This window comes from Capricornis sumatraensis, chromosome 4 (assembly GCF_032405125.1).
Source record: "Capricornis sumatraensis isolate serow.1 chromosome 4, serow.2, whole genome shotgun sequence".
Lineage (NCBI taxonomy): Eukaryota > Metazoa > Chordata > Mammalia > Artiodactyla > Bovidae > Capricornis > Capricornis sumatraensis.
The window spans coordinates 156,705,278-156,727,190 of NC_091072.1; the positions used below are offsets into that span (position 1 = coordinate 156,705,278).

The 21,913-nt window shown below is 47.6% G+C and overlaps 1 protein-coding gene across 1 annotated transcript; it reads right to left on the reverse strand.

Moving 5' to 3' along the window:
• Positions 1-227: 227 nt before the first annotated feature.
• DESI1 (desumoylating isopeptidase 1) lies at positions 228-21,592 on the reverse strand. Its single transcript, XM_068970540.1, has 6 exons — positions 21,363-21,592; positions 9,311-9,332; positions 8,082-8,151; positions 5,479-5,588; positions 4,702-4,824; positions 228-3,222 (listed from the first exon to the last, which is right to left on the reverse strand). Exons 1-6 carry the CDS (start codon positions 21,448-21,450, stop codon positions 3,129-3,131), a joined length of 507 nt encoding a protein of 168 aa, XP_068826641.1. The 5' UTR covers positions 21,451-21,592; the 3' UTR covers positions 228-3,128.
• Between the last annotated feature and the right edge of the window lie 321 nt (positions 21,593-21,913).

The following is a 21,913-nucleotide window of genomic DNA, read 5'->3' on the forward strand; positions in this document are numbered from 1 at the left end:
CAGTGCCTCAATGATGATGTCTCAGCTGGGTGGTGGTGAGAACATGGCCTGGATTCAGGAGCTCAGCCACTGGCCACCTCTGCACCCACTTGCCCATCTGTAAAATGGGACCAGTGCTCACATCTCACATCCATTGTGAGGGGAAGGTGCTCACTCCAATTGTGACCTGACTGAACCCGCAGACACTCACCACCAAGCTGATATGTCTGGTCATATCAGGGGTCATTCAGAGAGCTGTCCATCCACCCTAACACTTGCCCAGTGAGGTGATGGTAACAAGGTGGGGAGAGATCCCCGGGGCCACAGACCCAGTCTACAGCCAAACTGAAGCCAGAAGTGGACCCTTCTTGTGAGGTGGATGTCCTCTGAGGCCCCAGCACACCAGGCTTCTGAGCCTTTCTCCACCCCCAACCATGAGGTGACCTTAGGCTAGTCGAGCTCTCTCTGGGCCTTCTCCACCTTTATAGTCCGGTGGTGAGTCGTAGATTCTTCCCTGGTCTCATCACTTTTTACCCAGGAGGTGTAGAGCCAAGCAAGGGCAGCATGTCTAGACTCAGCAAAGCTAAGCTCAGGGGGAGACAGAAGCAGCAGCAGCCTGAAGTTGCTTCACGTTGGCTTCAGCCTCAGACCCTCAAGCAGCACACAAATGCAGCAGGCAGAAGTGAGTTTATTGCATTAGAAAAAATACCAAAGAAAACCAGCAAACACCTCCATACTAGACACAATTATTAGCTTGACTTCAAGGGTGGAAAGGAATTTCCAAGGTACAAACTTTATTTCTGGGAGGGGGGTGACAGTTTCATCCCCTCTCCTTCCCTCCTGCCCCTTTAGACCCATGGGCGTCGATGGGGGCGTCCCACTGTGATACAATCACACACGCCTCCTCTCTCATTCCGCTTGCCTGTGTGTGCCCAGGTGGAGCTAGCTGGTCAGAAGCAGCAGGCTCCTGAGGTTCTGGGATACAGAGAAATGTGAGGATGGGGTTGGGGGTCCTAGCCTGAGCCTGGGCTTCCAGTTAGTGACAGTGGCACTAGGGTGGGGGAGGGAAGGTTTGCCTTCCTGCAGAGCTGAGGGGAAGGCTTACTGCTCCCTCCATGTCCCCAGCAAGCCCTAAGGCACGGGCTTTGGCACAAATGGCTGTTGTGCATGAAGGGCGACTTTCCGTGAACCGAAGGACTCAAAGTCTCTCAGGGGAGCAGCTCAGGCTGACTTCGTGGTACGGCCCTGAGTCTGGAGGTGACTACTAGGAGGAGAGAAGTCAGCTGAGCCCGGATGTGGGGGAGGACAGAGGAGAGGAGGAGCTTGGGAGGCCCATCATGCTCTGGCCAGAGCACAGCGCCCTGGGCAGAGGGGTCTGGAGCAGGCGCCTGGAAGAGAGAGGGCTGGGCAAGGCGAGCTGAAAGGAGGAGAGCACCTGGCTACGCAGCAGAGCCGTGGCCTCCACCAGCATGCTGCCCTCCCAGAAGGAACCCGGCCTGAAACGCGTTCTCCACAGGCCAGTTCTGCCAGTCGGTCCACACTGAATAGCAGCCCTACTAGTTTCTGCTCTGACGTATCACTACCACGCACACTGGCAAATCAGTGGGTCTTGAGAAGGATTAAAGCACTCACTGGTTTAGCTCCCAATCTTAAAAGTTCCAAAATGTCACTTGATAGCACAGCTCATCATCCTGGACGTGCCCTGCTCAGGTCACAGGCAGACACTAAGGCAGAGGAACATCTTTTCCTCCAGCTGAGACCTGATGACGCCAGCTGCCATGATAACGGCAGAGATGGGAGACGAGGCCAGACGTGAGCAGCAGCTCTTTGGAGAGGAAAGGCAGCTGCTGCAGGCCAGACCCCAGGAGAGAGAGGGTAATTCAAGTCTGAGAACTGGTGGGAGCCGTGGCAGGAGGGGCCCATGGAGGCCAGGGCTGGGGCTCAGGCACCACGGAGCTCTGAGTTCTCCACATCCACTCTCCCAACTTAAGGGCTCACAGGAAGCAAGAGAATCTGAAAGCCTCTCCAGGTTAGAAACTTCCAGATTGTTCCCTGCCTTGAAGCTCCTGGCCAACAGCCCTTTATGAAAATGGCCACTCACACTCTCCATCTTGCTTCCTTCAAGTCAGGACACCAGAAATAACACGTGCCTTCAAAACACATTTAGGATACTATAAAAGTCCCTATCAGAAATAACTACATTTTCTTGCCACCTTGATTCTGCATTATTATGCTTTCTACATCAGGGACATCTTCCAAGAGCAGGGAATCATTTCCTCTTGGTCCCTAGCTGAATACTGCATATTGGTCTGGGTGGGGTGGGTACAATGACTGTCAATAACCTACATTATTACTTGCAGACAAAAGGCCTGGGTCTCTGCTGCTCCAGACCTTCATTAACTGTGACAGGTCAGCTACACGGAGGGAGAGCAGACTGTAGACAGCAAGGCAGGCTCTCCTAGAGCGATGTCAGAGGACTGGCCATCCGTCTAGGCGGAAGGAGGCATGGCTTTATCCTGTTTCCTCTGGACTGGCACTTGCTGTTACTCTCCCCGCATCCTGAGGCTTTTGGTTGCTCCAGTCCGGGCCCCCTGGCCTTGCTGGGGGAGGGGAGGGAAGGCGAGAGAGATCGTGGCTAGAGTTCACTTAGGTTGGGTGAATTTCCCTGAAACTGGCCCCATGTGCACCAATCCTTTGGTTCATTTCATGGTGGCGAGTAACCACTTCCAGGTCACGGATAATGTGAAACTCACCTGGGTCCCACAGCAGGTGGCAACCTGGGTGGAGTATGGGCATTCTCTACAAGGAGGTTCTGGGCTGGGTCTCCCCCAAACGGTGCCTCTTGCTTAAACAAAGCCCCTCCCTTTCTCCAGTGGGGAGGACGCTTAGGAAGCAGCGTCAAAAGTGAACTCACAGACAAGAGAGCCTTAATAAATTAGTATAATACTATTAGAAGGGACGGCATTTTGTTCTGTGTCTTAGCAGCTGTGTCCTACATGCAGCCTGGTGACTTCCTTCCCTGGGAAATTTAAAAAGCCGTTCCCTGGTTGTTAGCTCTGATGTAAAATTATAAAATAGAAATCTGGTAGGGTTTGTTTTGTTTAAAAAGGAAAAGCCCTGGTGAGGCAGGGCGGTCCCATGCAGTCCGGTTAGCTCTGGCCATTGGGTCGGCCCACCGGGCTCCCTCCGGGAGGCTGGATCGCAATGGAGTCCAGGAAGGGCCTCAGGGCCTGTCCAAAGGGCCTGCGGAGAGAAGAGACACGGGTGCTCGGGTGGGCTTGTGAAATGAGAAAGTCAGAAATGAGGAAGGCACACAGTTGGACTTTGGGGGGACTGGGGTCTTCTGGGGGCATCGGCAGTACTCAGGAAAAGTGACAGCTGCAGGCTGTCAGAAGGTGTTGATGCCACTGCCCAGTTTGCTCTCAGAGTAGCTTAGCTGGAAAAAAGACTGCAGACACTGTAGTTTTAAGACACTTTCCAGGACTTCCCAGGTGGTCCAATGGTTAAGACCCCCTGTTTCCAATGCAGGGGATGTGGGTTTGATCCCTGGTTGGGGAACTAAGATCCCACATGCTGTGTGGCACAGCCAAAAATAAAAAAAAGAGACTTTCCAAGATTACTACAACTTTAAATAGGGTTGCCTGCAAAATATCTCAGTTATTGGCTTTCTTTTTTCTTCAGTGGCTACTGCCATTTTTGAAAACCATCCCTGAATTCAAAGGAAGTGAAAAATTCTAAAGCATAAACAGAGGAAACCAAGAAATAGTAAGCCTAATTCAGACAAGTCCAGGAACTCCATGCATCAAATAATAATAGCGAGAACACTCCAGCTACTCAGGGCCCATAACCTAGATCCTGCTGTGGGGTTTAACACGCCCACTAAGGAGTAGGAAGGCAGGGCCAGGGACATGGGGCTCTCCTCGCTGGCTGGACACTGACAACAGCCTTGTTTCCTGAGGGGTTCTGACTCAGGTGTGAAGGATAGCTCACCTTGCTGAGCCTGCTAAACTTGTCAGGATCTCTGCTGGATAGGTCCTCAGTTCAGAGTAACTGAGTCAGAGTCAGGAAATGGGCCTGGTCGTGCAGTGGGCAGAGGCTGCCTGAATGCAAGGGGAGGGAGGGGTACGATGGCACTGAGTATGCATGTCCCCTGAAAGGACACTGCCTGGATGGTGGTCACAGAGCTTGGACCACATCAGGGTGGGAGGGGCTACAGAGTGTTTTTGAAGAAAACATCTACTGAGGGCTGTCTATGTGCTACAAGGTACGAGGTTGACTGATGTCAAAGACCTCAAGGTGCAAGGGAAGAAAGACTGACAGTTTCAAAACAAGTCCCCTGACTAATTCTCCGACTTACTCTGCTTGTCCATCTAAACTGCCTTTTAACTGGGCACTTCTGGGGAGTGGCAAGCTTCATGTGCAATGGGAAAGACAGATGCCAGGATTCTGTACAAACAGTGGGGCCGGCGTCAAGTGGGTTTCTAAGCTCTGCAGTTGCACTCAGGCCACTCTCAGGAGGAGGGTGAAGGTAACACGGGTGAGCCTCCGAGAGCAGAAAGGATGGTGGCCTTCCAAGGCAGGAGCTGCCATCACGACATCCCACCCAGCCTGGCAGGATTCGGGGTCGGGGCGGTGATGGGGAAGGAGGCGGATGTGGGCCAGAGGAGAGACCTTGTGTGAGTGGGGACTTCAAAGGCAGAGGCAGAGACAGAGGCCACTTACGTGGAGAGAATTTCAGAGGGAAGGTCAGTGATGTAAGAAGGGATCTTCCGCCCGGTTAGGAACTGTGCCACTTCGTTGCTGAAGGTGTTACAGTTGTTCTCAAAGATGTTGTAGGCCTCACTTCTGCACATTATGAGAAAGGTTTGGGACACAGATATGAGTCAGTAAGCGTGTACATGAAACTGAGATCAGGCAATGGGAGGGCGACCATAGCTGAATCTGAGGACAGGGAATTCCTTTCCTGCACTCCCAAAGCAGAGCCTGGTTTGCCACTCTGGGTATTTAAAGGGAAGAATGAAATAAAAACATATGGCTCCTCCATTTCAGGAGAATCTTTGCATTCACAAAAGCTGAGCTCCGGGGTTAGAATTTTAACAACTGAAACTGACTCAAGCTTCAGTAAGAGAAAACCTGCTCCAGTGTATTTCATCCCAACCTCTCTACAAACCCTGTTTCTGATTTTCAGGACAAAATACTTGGTTGAGAGCAGCATGTGCTGAAATAGCAGCAGCTGCTTTTAATCAGAAGGAATAAATAGCTCTTTCTTCCCTCTAAGTTTCAGCAGTAGGTGTGCTGGATGCAACAGCGGCCTTGGAGGCAGTGCTGAGCTCTTTTTGTGGCACGGTAGCTCCTTTCCCATCCTACCTGTTCAGCAAATACTGGGCCAGACCTTGGGCTGAGTGCTCTGGGGGAAATTACCTGGTGGCTGCCATCTGGGGGCCAATTATCTAGTGGGGGAGATGGACACGACTACCATCTCCCCTGTTCTCCACTCACCGGAACAGAGATTCCCCAAGGGAGGACAGGTACTCCAGAAAGATTTCTTCTGTGACTTCTGTGCTCCCAACATCAACCACAGAATCTGGGGGCCCAAGCAAAGTCCTTCCCTACAAGAGCCAACCCAAAGAAAGCCAGTAAGTCACTCCCTCTGCTGAATTTTCTTCCTTGCCATGGAAGACCACAAATGCTCTGCTCCAACAACTTCTATCTTTCAGAGCACCTGGGGCAGAGGAAGACTTATTTCCTCTTTGTGTCAAGGCTACAACAGCCTAGAGGCTCCTGGAGACTGTCCGTGGCTGTGGGCTGACAACGTGGCTGAGAAGTCGGGTGTCCGGTTTCTGGTGGGGCCCTGTGAAGCTAAGTCTTCTGCAGGTCAGACTGCTGATACTGTCCACTCCTTCAGTGGATAGACACAGAAACCCAGAGCCTGCAGTCTCCCTTTGTTCCCAGCAGGCCTAGTCACGAGGGCCTGGCGGCCATCGTTCCATGCCCATATTCATCATGGACGCAGCCAGCTTTTCATATGACACACTTGCTTCCCCCTGTAACACTGGGAAAACGTGAAGAACTGTGAGAAAGCTGGCAGATATTTCCACGATTCAGTTCCTTTATCTGTGAGGCCAATTTAACCAGGTGATAGGGTTTTCCCCTGGCAAGGGAGTTACTGGCCCCTGAAAGGCCTACCAAAACCCCTCAGCCATGGGTTAACAGACTGCTGTGCCATCTATGGGGTCACACAGGGTCGGACACGACTGAAGTGACTTAGCAGTAGCAGCAGCAGATACAAGGAGAGACTGCGGCCCTGGGGGAACCAGCCGAGGGGAAAGCAACAGGATCAGTGGGGAGGAGAGGGCTGGGAATGGGCTGGGGAGTAAGGGAGCGCACTTCAGAGCAGCGCTCCTCGAAAAGATCCCACATTCATGCAAGAGCTCTTGAGCACCCACTGTGTGCCTGACAAGATTTGAGGGGAAAGCGTGGTGAGCAGATTACTATAGTCAGAGGTGCAAGAGACCAAAAGGTCACTATTTGACCCACTGCTCTTCACTAGTATAACAAATATGTTATTGAGAACCTACTACACGCCAGGCCTTATGCAAGGCACAGGAGGTATGTGGACAAAACAGATGAGATTCTTGTCCACGTGGAGCTTACGTCTAGTAGTAAAGGCAAACCAATGTATAATTGGACTTCCCTGTGGCTCAGACGGTAAAGCCTCTGTCTACAATGCGGGAGACCCGGCTTCGAGCCCTGGGTTGGGAAGATTTCCTGGAGAAGGAAATGGCAATCCACTCCAGTACTATTGCCTAGAAAATCCCATGGACAGAGGAGCCTGGCAGGCTGCAGTCTATGGGACTGCAAAGAGTCGGACATGACTGAGCGACTTCCCTCCAATGTATAATTATGAGCTGTGATAAGGGTCTTGTTGGAAAAAGTACAGAATGCCATTAGTACATAAAACAGGGGACCTTCCCAGTCCAAAGGGTCCGAGAAGACTTGTCTAAGAAAGTGACAGTGAGCTCACCTGGAGGATGGAGAGAGTTAACCCAAAGAAGGATCAGGGCGGTGGGCTGATGTCAGAGGACAGGTTTAAATGTCCAAGATGTTCAAGGAATGAGAAGGTGGGGGAGGGTAAGGGTGGTGAAGGGCACAACCTGCACAGGGGCTAACTAGAGAGAGGGAGCGAGCCCAGATCGGATGGGGCCTTGGAGGCTATGCTGAGCTTTCTGGGTTTTATTCTGAGAGCAGTGGGGAGAATTCTGATTTAAGCAGGGGAATGCCATGATCAGAGTTGGATTTTGAAAAGATTGCTTTGCCATCTGTACAGAGAACTGACTGAGAAGGAAGAGCAGATGCGCTGCTGTGGTCCAGGCTAGAAATGAGGGTGACTGGATTAAGGTGAAAATTCCGGAGAAATGAGAAGAGATGAAGAGGGACAGACTGCTTTGAGATACACTTACAAGGTGGAACTGAATTGGGCTTAATGAAGGACTTGTTATAGGAGGTGGGGAGCCAATAGAAGGGAGAAATAAGACATGACATCCCATTTATGAGTATCAAAATGAATGTTTTTTTGGTCTTTGCTTGAGTACCTCCTGGGACAACCCTTAGATAGCCCAGACAGGAATTTTCTGGGGAAAGGACACGGGATTTGGAGTCAGAGAAACCCGAGTTTAGCACCAGTGCTGCAACCGGCTGCGTCTTTGGGCACCTCGCTTTCTCTCTCAGCGCCCTCACCAGCTTCACAGTGACTGAGTTCATGCCAGGACAGAGGCACTGAGCTGGTAATGGTGACAGAAGAGCTAGACGGTCTCAGCTTACAAGGCGCGCACGGGGCTCCCTGTGGAGACTCAGCAACGGCCCGTTTCACCATCACACGCCCAACGTGACAGAGGAACCACGAATGCCAGGGGAGCAGAGGGGGCAGCTGGCTGGCGGATCTGGGAAGGGTATCCTTGAACTGAGACTTGAGGTCATCATGAAGAAGCACGCCACAGGGCTACCTACACTGGCTAGATGCCAGAACTACGGAGGACAGCAAGGTTCCTGGACTAGGGGAACTCCCAGGAACCTGGGACGGTGGACGGGGTGGGGGCACTCACTGGCGGACAGCTGGAGATGCCGCCACTGCCGAAGAAGAACTCATCCTTGTGCACGACTATGGAGGTGTGCCTGCAATGCAGAGAAGAGGCAGAATGAGCCAGATGGCTTAAAATTGGTCTGAGGAAAAGCAAACACCACCCTGCTGTAAGAGTAATTTCTGCCTCAGGATATGACTTACAAGGTCAACAGCGTTATAATCCTAACCAAACAAAGGTAAGATAAACATCATAGATCAGTTTCCCAGCGTTGGCACTAGTGACATTTGGGGCTGGCTAATCCTTTGTTGTGGGGGCTGGCCTGTGCATTCTAGAAGGTTTAGCAGATCGTGGTCTGTTCCCACTAGATGGCACTAGCATTCCTCATGCCCTCTGTGGTTATAGCATGTCTGTAGACGCCACCAACGTTCTCCTCGTGGCAGAAACATCCCTTGTTGAGAACCATTCCTGTGGATAATGTGAGTGAAGGGGAGTCCTGAGAGTCACCCCAACATTAACAAATCAATACTGAAATAAAGCTCTGCAGACCAAGATGTGTTTTCAGACTTTTCATATGAGATCAGGTGTGTTCAGGGTGGTATGGCTATAGATTGTTCCCAGACTTTTCAAACTAACAGGAGTAGTTAACCTGGACCACGTTAAGGGAAAGACCAGATGGTGTTCAGTATGGACCTTTTTCAAGTAAAGGTGCTCATATTACTTCTTGGTCCCGGTCAAACAAAGCGATGGTCATCTGGTCAACCAAAATGTCAGTAGGCTCTAGAATCCAGTCATAACTCTGACCTACGCTTTCCTCAGAAATGGAACAGAGCCCAGCCATCATCCTGTGTCTGACAGACCAATGAAGTTGCGTTTTACGACCCATGTGGGGTCCTCATGACTTCTATAGTTAGAAAACTTGGCCAGGGGTGGGCATACATCATTCTGCCTTTCCTTAGGACAGGTGAAATATCTGCACCACTGACATTTTTAGCTGGATAATTCTTCATTGTGGAGGGGTGTCCTGTGCATTGCAGGATGTTTACGGCAGCAACCCTGGCCTCCACCCATCCACCCTAAACGTCTCCCTCAAGACACTGGTAACCTCTGGCTGGGAACCACTGCGTTAGAACATGAAGATCTGTGGCTTAGAGAGCCAGGTTTCAAACTGGAGGCCACAGACTGAAACCTGAAATGCATGATGCTGTTTGGTTTCATAAACCAGCCAATGTAAGGAGTCCCACGCAACTTACCAGATGCCTTCCAGTTGTTTCCCTGTGGAGAAAAAAAAAAGAGAGAGAGATTTAGCCACTTGGGACTAGACTAACTTGGAACTTCTGCCCCCCAGCCAGAGCAAATTCAGATCATCAGAGGAACCCATTATAAACCTTTTGGGGGACCTCTGATTAGGTCCTTAAGTTGTAACATAATATGTCGTGTTAAATAAGTTGAAAAGTAATCAGAATCCTTAAGCAGAATTCAAGTAGAAACACTGGTATTGACGTACCCTTTTTTTTTTTTTTTTTTTTTAATTTGTGCCAAGTCTTAGTTGCAGCATGAGGGATCTAGTTCCCTGACCAGGGATAGAATTCGGGGCCGCTGCACTGGGAGTGTGGAGTCTTAGCCACTGGACCACCAGGGAAGTCCGATGTACCCAATTTTACATCTGCTTTTCTTTCTCCTTTAGGGTCAATTCAGCTCTATCTTTTTAATTTCTGTCTCATCTACAGAGACAAAGTAAAACAAGAGTATAGAAAAGCTATTATCCACTTCTTCATTGAGCATATGTGAGGTGAAATCCTCTAGAAAATAAGAATGAACTCTGAAGATGCCATCCATTTGACCAGCCATGTATTCAGTACCTCTATCCCTCTATATGCCAGAAGTGATGAGAGATATGGAAATGCAAATACGAAATGCAAGTCCTGCCTTTAAGGAGCCCAAAGTCAAAAGGAAAGAGAGCCACACGTAACTAACTAACACATAATGCTGATAGGTTCCTTAATAGAAGTAAACGTAATAAAGGGAACCTTCAGAGCTGCAATCTAACCAGCAAACAAACAGGGAGGGAGTGGACATTTCTGCCAGAGGGAAAAGCATATGCAGACAAAGAGCTATGAAAACGACTAAGGCAGAGGACACAGAGGGGGCAGTGATGGCGGGAAGAGGACAAGTGGCGGGGGTGCGGGCAGAAGAGCGCAAAGCTGCACGGAAGGCCGCCCCACACTGCAGGGCATGGTGGGTGCGAGGCAGCACAGGGCCTCTACCAGACCCGGTTTTCAAATGATAACTGTTATCTTCTAAGAGAGAACTATAGGAACAGAAGATGTATTGGAGGGAAGAGAGCTGAGAGAACAGACTGAGGAGGTCTGTGCAGTAAGCCACGGGAGATGTAGGAGTGCCGAGGATAGACAGAAAGCACGGTGAAGGACACGAGGGCGTGATCGAACATCACTCACCCACCTCTGGTTATCATTTCAGGGTTACTGTTTACTGAGTGCTAAGCAAAGAGTGCTTACTGTTGCTTTCAATGCTTCGGTGTTTGCCCTGTGACTTTCTAAAGGATGAAACTAGGCCTTGTACAGAAGGGGAGCTGATATGATTAGACTTTTCCCTTTGCCTAACCTGCAATATCTTGCCCCTTCAAGCAAACTTAAAACAGATAACCTTAGCCTAATTTTCTTTTTTTTGGAAGAGACAAAAGAAACCATGGCTCCTCCATGACAACTACTGATGACTCAGCATAGTGTCATTAAAAGCAGTTAAGAATATGGCATAGGACTTCCCTGCAGTCCAGTGGTTAAGACTCTGCCTTCCAATGCAGGAGGTACAAGTTCAATCCCTGGTCAGGGAGCTAAAATCCCACACACTTCGTGGCCAAAAAACATTAAAAATGTGAATGATACTGTAACAAATTAAAGACTTTAAAAATAGTTTATATCAAAAAAAAAAAAAGGCCTAAGTTCAGATTGGAGCTTTTCCCTTTGCTAGAGGTGGATCCTGGGCAAGTTCACTCAACCTGAGCTGAAGTTTCAGCAATACAAAGTTGCTGTAATCAGTAATGACTATTGGTGTAAAGCATCATAGTGTGTGGGACACAGAATTCTGATAAATGGAGATACTGGATATAATTCTTTAAAAAGATCAAAGAAATTCCACTTCAGGGTTGATAGGCAAGATCTAAGAACAGATTTCAGTATCCATCAGATTAGTCCGAAATCTTGTATTACATGTAATCATTTTACCCTTTGCTGTTAGTGCTGCGAGGCTAAATGAAATAACAAAGGAAGATAAAATGTAGCAGAGTTCTTCTGCCTCTAGAGACCAGTCTGCTTTTCACTAGGAGACGGGCTGCTTTGACCACAAGGTCACAAATGGGACAAAGGGATTCTGGCCCAGGGTTTTGGGGACTGTGGGGCAGGCTCTGCCTTGATCCAAACTGAGCTGAAATTCCAGAGATGGATCAGAAACAGAAATGGATGCCAAAAGGAAGTGATAACCCATTTAGGACAGGCACTGAGTTGGATTCTTCATCTCTTCCAGCCGACTCTAGGAGACTAAAAGACCACACTCTTCCTTTCACAATGTGTAAAGTGGAGAGACTAAGTTGCCTTTTAAATCGAGCTGGTCTACTCTTCTGGACTGACACATAAAAAAACAGCTTATTGTCTAAATGGCAGCAATCTGATGTTTATTTCCTTGGAGATATGCAATGACGCATGAAACTGGACAGATAAGGGATCCTGCTTTCTCCTGGGTGATCCTGCTCTCATCTACTTTGGGAAGAACACTATACTTATAAGAAAGGAAGTACAGTGTAGTAAAGAAGAACACAGGTTCTGAGAATTCCCTGCTGGTCTGATGGTTAGGACTCTGCACTTTCACTGCCCAGGGCCTGGGTTTGGTCCCTCGTTGGGGAACTAGGATCCTGCAAGCTGAATGGTATGGCTAACATTTTTTGAAAAGAAGAAAAAAAGAGAACACAGATTTTAGTGTGGACAGGGCAGGTCTGAATCTTATCAGTTCACTCAGTGAATCAATGTTTATTAAGTGATTATTATACTTCAGGTGATGTTCTTGGCATTAAGGATACATCAGAATGCAAAGGAGACAAAAGAAAAACAAACTCCTTCAATGCATTCACAGGGTGGGGAGATAGGACAGTCAATAAATAATACTAATAAGCATAATAAACCACAGTAGGCTAACAATAATGAGTGATAAAAATAAGAGCAGGATAAGGGAGACTGGGCATTTCAGGGACAGCCAGGGTGGGCCTATTTGAGAAGGTGATATTTGAGCAAAGGCCTGAAGGAGGCAAGGGAGGGAGCCATGCAGAGGCAGGACATGCTAGGTGTACCCAAGGGACCTTCAGGAGGCCAGTGTGGCTAAAGTGGGTGAGAGGAGCAAAGCAGGGGGTGAGCAGAAATAATGGAGAAGCAGGTCACGTAGATCAACTTGGTGAAGTTGAGAACTTTTCTAAGCCTGAGCTGTCCAGCATGGTAGTCAATAACCTCAAGTGGCTTTTAAAATCAAAAGAACAAATTCAGTACTGCATTTCAAGCACTCTCAACAGCCACGTGTGGCTAGCAGTTAGCCATGGGACAGTGCAGATCTAGAACGTTTCCATCACTGCAGGAAGTTCTATGGGTTGGCGCTGTGGGAACCTTGGTTTTCGATTCTGTTAGGGAACAAAAGGCATAGTACTAGTGTCCAGCTCATAACATTTCCAAGGTCAAGAGATGACCCATGAACGAGGCCCAGCAAAGTGCCTGCCACATAATATGTGCCCCGCAAAAAGAATACCTCGTTTCTTTTAGGCTTTACAATTTGAAAGTTTTATGGTGGCTCAGACGGTAAAGTGTCTATCTACAATGCGGGAGACCTGGGTTTGATCCCTGGGTCGGGAAGATCCGCTGGAGAAGGAGACGGCAATCCACTCCAGTACTATTGCCTGGAAAATCCCATGGACAGATGAGCCTGATAAGTTACAGTCCATGAGGTCGCAAAGAGTCGGACACGACTGAGCAACTTCACTTACTTATTTCACTTATGGCTGCTCTCACAGCACCTTGGTATAAAAACTACCTACTTATAGGTCTTTCCCCCTCGTTAGACTATAATGGTCTCAAGGACAAGGGCCATGCTTATGCACCTTTGTGATTCCAGGGCTGAGCAAAGAACCTGGATCAGCGATATTACACGCACAGCTGCGGTGGCTGACACACGGTGCTAATGAGGCCAGAGTTCTTAACCTCAATCTTGGCTGCCCTGGCTTGTTATTCAGATGACTCTGCAACCCTGGCATGTTGCACCCTGCTTCTGCCTTCTCAGATGCCCGTGCTCAATGACCCAGGAGGACAGGTGGCAGGTCCAGGTGCACTGGTTCAAACCCAATCCTACTAAAATACTGGGTTTTTGGTGTGAGGCCTCAGAGACCTTCCTGCCACTTATTTTTACACCTGAAAAATAATGCAAAGTTGTGGGATACAAGTCCTACTTCATTCTCCTTGATATTCTCTGTACTGTTCATTGAACTCAACTGTAAGCTGGACATTATGCATGTGTGTGTGCCAAGTTGCTTCAGTCCTGTCTGACTCTTTGCGATCCAGTGGACTACAGTGTGCCAGGCTCCTCTGTCCATGGGCTTCTCCAGGCTAGAATACTGGGGTGGGACTGCCATGCCCTCTTCCAGGGGATCTTTCCAATCCAGGGATCGAACTCACATCTGCAGCTCCTGCATTGCAGGCAGATTCTGTGCGCTGAGGCACTGGAGAAGCCCCAACCTGGACATACTTCCTCTTTATTCAACCACATCAAGGTATGCTTAAGATCCCATCCACCCATAGGATGGTGATAGAAACTATACAAAAAAAGATCCTCTTATTTATCCTTCTGTCATTTATCAATCCATCTATCAAACACCTAGAACCAACAACTTAAAATGGATTGAGTGGATTCACATCCTTTCTTAAAGTGCTTCATAGTTATCCTTATTCTCACCTCTTTACATAGTGGAGTGGGACAAATATTTATTAACATCATTTCAAACAGGTAAATAAAAATGCATGATTTGTCCAGTGTAAAGAGGGAAAAAAAAGGGATATGACCATGTACTTGTTAGAGCAGCTCAGGTAGAAATGTAACGTTAGCTGCCCCATAAACGTAACATTAGCTTGTCCTCATGGCGCTCTAATGAAGACAAGAACCAGGGTCATGGCCTCCTCTGGGGGTGACCAGCATTGGAAAGTGGGACTGGAGTGATTTTTAAATTTTTTCGTTCAGACTGAGACACAGTAGGGTTTGAGACTGAATCAGGGCACAAGGCCACTGGGGGATGTGAATTAGACTCAGTGGCTATAAGCACACTACAGAAAAGCAGACTGTTTTCCCACTAGGACTTCCTCAGCAAGCTGCAGAGTGTGTGGGTCAGATGGCTGCATGTCTCTAAGCTTGCTGGCACACCCATTGCATTGATTTGGAAGCCTGTGAGGTATGTGCATGGAAACAAATGGAAGCTGTGGATATTAGCCCTGTTTTTCATCATAAACAACAAAGAATGTAGACTGAGGTCCTGATCATAAGAGTGAAGTCAGTATATAAAGCCAAAGAGAACATGCGCCATCTGCCTCCCTCGCCGATTAAGGCGGTGGAGCTTGTGTAAATAGACATGCAAGCTGGCAATGGGACACGCTCACCTTGTATACTGCTGGTGCTAAGTAAATGTCTGCTAATAAGCAAGAAGTGGGTGGCAGGGATGGGACTCCAGGGGCAGGCGGCATTAGCTCATGGGTGCACACTGAAAGTAGCCCAGGCTCACTTTGGGCTTCTCTAGTAGCTCAGTCGGTAAAGAGTCTGCCTGCAATACAGGAGACCTGGCTTCAACCCCTGGGTTGGGAAGATCCCCTGGAGAAGGAAATGGCAACCCACTCCAGCATTCTTGCCTGGAGAATCCCTGGGACAGAGGAGCCTGGCGGGCTACAGTCCATGCGGTCGCAAGAGTTGGACATGATTGAGCAATTGAGCACATTAGCTCACCTCCTAAGTGTCTCTCCACAGGGACAAAGAGCTCTTAACTGGCAATATGTTAATCTGATTTTCCAGATTACCAGCAATGTGAAGGGGTTAACTTAAAAAAAAAATCAGCTTATTCTCTAGATGGTGGTTTAGTCACTGTGTCCTCTGTTCATAGGATTCTCCAGGCAAGAATACCAGAGTGGGTTGCCATTTCCTTCTCCAGGGGATCTTCCCAACCCAGGAATTGAACCCTGGTCTCCTGCATTGCAGGTAGATTCTTTACTGACTGAGCTATGAGGGCTTCCCTGGTGCCTCAGCTGGTAAAGAATGAGGTGCCTACAATGCAGGATACCTGGGTTCGATTCCTGGGTTGGAAAGATTCCCCTGAAAAAGGAAATGGCAACCTACTCCAGTATTCTGGCCAGGAGAATTCCATGGACTGTATAGTCCATGGGGTTGCAAAAAGTCAGACATGATTGAGCAACTTTCACTATTCTCTAGAACCACTAGGTAAATGTTGAATCTATGTGGGAAAAGGTAAAAAGAAACATTTGTGTATCATAAGTGGACCTCTGGACCTATTGTGTAAAAAAAAAAAAAAATGCTTATTAGCAGGGGGCTTGCCCCTCCTTAAGGCAGGGAAAGGGCATCACAAAATCAAAATGCAAAACACTGTTAAAAACTGAGAGGTATTTTAATCCTCAGAAAAGGATAGATTTAAAACTACTTAATACTTTAGCTCTAGGAGCCAGTACAGGATTCTTTCTCAGGATAAAAATAACTAATTTGTGAGTTCTTTTCTTTCGGTACTGAGTGGGTTCCCTCTTAATTATTGCTTGGTGTTATGAGTCAGGCCTTGTAGCAACGCTTGGAAAGATCTGCAACATCCTGTCACTTACGCCGTTTGTATGATATTTACTGAATTCCAGGGCTTCCCAGGTGGTGCTAGTGATAAAGAATCTGCCTGCCAATGCAGGAGACAAGAGGGTTCGATCCCTACGTGGGGAAGATCCCCTGGAGAAGGAAATGGCAACCCACTTCAGTATTCTTGCCTGGGAAATCCCATGGACAGAAGAGCCTGGCGGGCTACAGTCCACAGGGTCACAAAGAGTTGGATACAACTAAAGCGACTTAGCACGGACGCACAATCAGGGATTCTTGTCCCCAGTGGAGCTTCTAGTCCAGGTGGGGCTGGGGGAGTAGACACAGATGAGAAAACATGCAATTATAAGATAGAATAAACGCTATTAGAGGAGATCACAGGATGTTATCAGTACTTTATAGAGACACATGACCAAGATTTGAGGGGCAGGGGGATAGGGAAGGCTTCCTGGAGGAAGTAACACTTCAGTTGAGACCTCAAAGATAAGCAGAAGTTATCCAGGCTAAGAGATGGGGAGAGAAAAGTATCCCTGGCAGAGAGCACAGCCTTTGAAAAGCCTGGAGGTGAAAAAGAAATGAACAGTTCAGTCCTGTTAGGATGTACAACCATCTTCTCAGACCCTGGGTTTTGTTAAGACAATTAAGCCATAATGCCTTGAGGATCTACTGGGAGAAATAGTTACTCAGATCATTTTCCCCAGGGCTTAGCTTTCCGGTAGAACCCAGCTGAGAAAGTCTTAAGTAGAGACTGTTCAGGATGTGGGGACAGGTGAGGGTGGAGAGAAAAGCAGGAGGAGGATCATGAAGGGCTTAGTAAGTCACATTCGTTTTTTCATTTTGTCATTAAGAAATGGCAGTTATTACTAAATTAACTCATTGGATGGATATAAAACAACACACACAATGAAGAATAAAAACCTAAAACAAAGCACAATAGATGGCATTAAAACATTAAATAAACCCCCTTAGATTTAAATACATTCTGTCTAATCTTTAAGCCTGAGCTTGTCTCAATCATTCCTATAGTCAATATTTACTGACCACCAGCTCTGAATGACCACTAGGGAACACACAGGGGAGATAGCGTCCCTGCCTTTCAGGAGCTCAAGGTTCTTGCTGAAGTCTTCCTGGCACATTCAGCCCACAATGGCCTGTCCCATCTTTCAAGGCCTAAATAACTGTTTCACCACTCACTTCTTTTTGGCATCTAATCATAATCTCTTTTGGGGTGTTATCTAATGTGGCATATGTACATTATTTTTAACTAAATAAATTCCTCAAGGACAGAGTCTATGTGTTTTATTTTGTTACTATTTGTACTACAGAATTAAGCAAGAAACTGAGCAGTGTAAAATCTCAAATATTCATTAGACTGCATTCTGCCGAGAATATACATTTATATATATTCTATATGCCTAAGTTTTTAAATCTGAGAACAATTTTGAGACAGGCTTGTAAAGAGAAAATAAATGTGATCTTGGAACATGGATATGCAGGCAAAACTTCAGATCGGAAAACAATCAACAAATACAAGAATCCCTTAGCACAATTAAATAAACACACAAACCTCCACATTTATTTTTACGTACTTTAGCACAAAAAGAGGTCAAGGAATTTAAAGAGCAGCCAAAATTATTAAAAGGACAAACTGAAGGACAATCATAATAGCTAATTATCTTAGGCAAATAGTGACCATGAAAAAAAAAGTACAATCAGGCCATCTGCTCGATTAGAAAGTAAGGATATTTCTGGGATCATGTTCATGGTGAGTGAGAGACTGTGGAACAGCAACAGCTTCATGAGAAGCAATTCTAGAAGACTGAAAAGGGGACAGGGTAAAACTGTGGCATCCACACTGTTTCAGGGGAGAGAGGAATTACACTGGGCTCTATCTGGTCTAGTCATGACTGTAATAGACTAGATGGGGTCTCATAGTGAGGAAGTGTCATAAGAGTACAACAACTAAATTAAAGAGCCAGGCCACCCCACCTTAAAAAAACAAGATTAAGAGGGCACTGCTGATGAGGTCACACTAGTTCGGGACAATGAAGGCCAGGAGGGATGGTCATAAATCTGTGATTATGACTGGCACACACTTTGAACTCAGCTATTTTCCTCATCCAGATTTGAAACACCTGGCCAAAAATGCCTTTATAAACTTGAATGAGGTACCTACTTTACATCAATTATAAAGGAACAGATTACACAAGACAGGTGGTATAGCAAAATAACTGAGAACATGAGCTCTGGAAGTCAAGACTGCCTGTGCTCACAACCCAGCTCTGCTACTTACCAGATGTGACCCGGGGGAAAATTTCTTAATGCCCTTTATCTCAGGAATCTCAACTAAAAAATGGAGGTAATAACAGGATGTATCTCACAAAATTGTGGTGAAGAATGCAACACATGAAAATACTCAGGAAACCGAAGGGTCTGGCAAATGGCAAGCAGTCAGTAAGTTCTAGCTATTAAAAATATACTTATAGAATTCATTAAAAAAAAATCAGGAAAAAAACTGATTTTTTTAAACATTCAAATATATTAATATTTAGGAATGGGAAATCAATGGATGGCTACTCACAGAATTGGGACACACTCAACTTTAAGGTTAGTGATGTTTGGATGGGATGAACCAGTAAGGCAAAGCCCATTTTCCATGTTTTTAACTCTAGAAAGTAATGATTATCAGCTCTGATAACCCTTTTATCATTACTTTTACAAAAGGCAGAGAAGCAATATGAGAAAAGGGGATAGAGAAGAGAGAATTAGATTTGCAGGCAAGGTGGTGTTCTCAGAAATACTACTGCAATCAAAGGTGCCCAACTGATGAAGTTCCAATTTGGCTGAGGTCTTCTAGGATTTCACATTTATTAAAAAAGCTTTCAGATGGGATGGGAAGCAGTCCCAGTATTCCACCTTCAGTTAAGGCACTTTCTTCTTCACCCATTGAACTCCACAAAGGTCTTCTTCCAGTGCCAGGTCAGGCTCTTTTTGCCTCAGAGCCTTGGCAGGTTAATTCCCCTTCTGCCTGGAACCCTGTAACTACCTCACCACCCACCTTACGACTACTTCTTCCTTATCCTTAAATTTCCAACTTAAAAGCCATTACTCCTGATTCTCTTATTTAAAATAGGTCTCTATTCATATTTTTTGTCTCAGCACCTAGTTGGCTTCTTGCACAGCCTAATACTTTTCACAATTTGTAACTGTTTCATACGCTTATTTATTTTTACTGTCTTCCCCACTAAATAGCTCCATGATGGCAGAGAACATCTTTATTCACATCATCTTCACTTCATCTTAACATTGACTAGCATATAGCAGGTACTCAATATGTTGAATGAATTATGAACCAATGGCTCTAAGGCCCCTTTCAGCTAAAATCAATAACTATTAGATAATAGAACAGAAAATATCCAGTGTAAAGGTGGAGGCTTTTATGGATGGGACTAGGAAGTATCGAAGTGACACCTCACTATGATCAAGCTAACTAAATGGCTCCATTCCAAGAGGTTTAGTCAGAACTTGACTGATGTAATATACTAGTGACTATCACCTTCCTCAAACAGTGACTCTGTAAGTTTTGCTTTCAGATTTGCCTTACTCATTTTAACAACTGGAGAACTAGGCCCAAACTTCTAAACATGGATTGGCTACGTAAGAATTATCTGAGGAGCTTATTAAAAAGACAGGTTTCTGGACCAAAACTCCAAAAGATTCTTGTTTAGTACTTGTGTGATAAGGCTCTAGAATCCATATGTTTAAAACTTTGTGGGAATTCCCTGCGAAGGAAGAGGGGTTCAATCCCTGGTTGCCAAACTAAGATCCCGCAAATCAGCGTGGCCAAAAACAATGCTTATTTTGCAATATATGTATAGTACACAGTTCAAAAGATACAAAAAAGTTTACAGCAAAATCTCCCTTTCATTCCTGTCTCCCAGTCTCAAGTTGCCCTTTTCATGAGCTAACACTGTTAGCAATTTTCTTATGTATTTCTCCAGATCATATTTGCCTAGACAACATGTATCCTTTGTTTCAAACGCCCACATGCATATAGAAAGAACTACTTCAGTTTCACTTTTTCTATTCCCATTTAACAATATATGCTGGAAAGGAAGGTATCTGTATTTTTAACAAGCATCCTAGGTGATTTCTGATGGAAAGCCAAACAGGAATCACTCAGTGGCCCAGAGTTAGGTTTAAGTTCACTTCACTAACAGGCTTCCCGTATGGCTCGCACGGTAAAGCGTCTACCCGCAATGCGGGAGACCCAGGTTCGATTCCTGGGTCCGGAAAGTCCCCTGGAGAAGGAAATGGTAATCCACTCCAGCACTCTTGCCTGGAAACTCCCATGGACTGAGGAGCCTGATAGGCGGACACGACTGACCGACCTCTTTTCACTCCACTAAAACATGTTAGAAACTCAAAGACACACGAACTCAAAGGTTAGCCTTGCTTACATGACCTCTCCCCTCTTGTCTCATGGACACGAATTAAAACATTCTCTAATATCTCCACCTAAGTCAAGAAAAAAGAGCCATTCACATGGATGCTCCCCAAATGTTCACTTTTCAATTCCCATAATCCTTTCCTGTCCAACAGCACCTGAAATCACAAACCGGACTATTCCTAGGTTACCACAAGACATTATGGTATTTGGGTTATAAAAGAAGATTGGTCTCCTCTGAACTGGGACTGGTTTTCTCTCCTGGTAGTTAAGTAGTTTAATGGAGCACAACCGAAAATACTTCCTTCACTAATCACTACTGACCCAATAGCATCCAATCCTCCAACTGCTTTCTCACCATGTGGGCAAAAGCAATTAACTTAGAAACTGTCCAGAAGACCGCATAAAGTCAGGCCGAACTCGGTGAATTCTCGAGTTCGGAAGCCGGGAGATCCCGACTTTCTTCTCTCTCGGGGCGATTGGCGCGGGCCCCGTGCAACACGCTCTAGCCTTCTCTCCCCACCTACCCCAGGGACTGCAGGAAGAGTTTCGCTTTGGCGCGGAGCGAAGGCTCTCCTCCGCAGTGTCCCTTTCACCACGCGGTGCACTGCGCGGAAAGGCATCTCGCCTCCCCTCCGAGGAAGGAGTGTAAGGGGGCTCCACGAGCGCGTCAGGGCACCCACCGGGACACAGCGCCGGCTTATCCCTCCTCCCAGCTGGAGGGGCTCTGAAGGGCTTGGGGAGGGCGTGACTCCTCCCTCCCCTCTCCCGGGATTCAAACGTGATGACTGCAAAGGGGGGCTTAGGGGGCCCCCACCTCAGACGCACACCTTCTCTCCTCGGGTGTTTCTGCATCCTCTGGGCCTTCCCTTGAGTCATGACCCAGGCCTGGCCCCCTCGGCCGGCCGTCCCGGAGCCCTCTTGCCCGGTTCCCGCCCGCTCCCCACAGCCCCCCTCACCCAACATGATGGGGCTGAGCCGCCGGGCCAGGCCCTTGGACAGGTCGTACACGTAGAGCTTCACCGGATAGAGATTCGGCGGCTCCATCGGGACCCGTGGCGGCGGCGGCCACGAAGTCCCTCAGGCACCCGGCAGCGGCTTGGACCTTCCCGTACCCGACGGGGGAGGGAAGTGGAGGGAACGGGAGACCGAGCCCCGGCCCGGCCTGAGGGGCGGGGAGAGGCCGCCCTGGGCTGCTCGCGCCCCCGCACCCGCCACCGGCAACGACTACTGTGAGGTGACAGAGCGGGGACGGGCACGGTCCGTGCGAAAGACAGCGCGGGGGCGGGAACGTACTTTCGCGCATGTGCGTAGTGTCCTGACAGACGGCGAGGGGCGGGGTTTGGCGGGCGGGGCGGGGCTTCGCAGACGGCGTGGTGGTAGTTCGGGTCCGGTGCGGAAAGCGCCTTGTGGGAGTGGGCGTGTTTGCTAGACAGGAACAGGGCGCGCTGTGCGTGATGACGTAAGCGGAGTTGATTGGGTGCAAGAACAGGAGCTTGCGCGTGCGCGG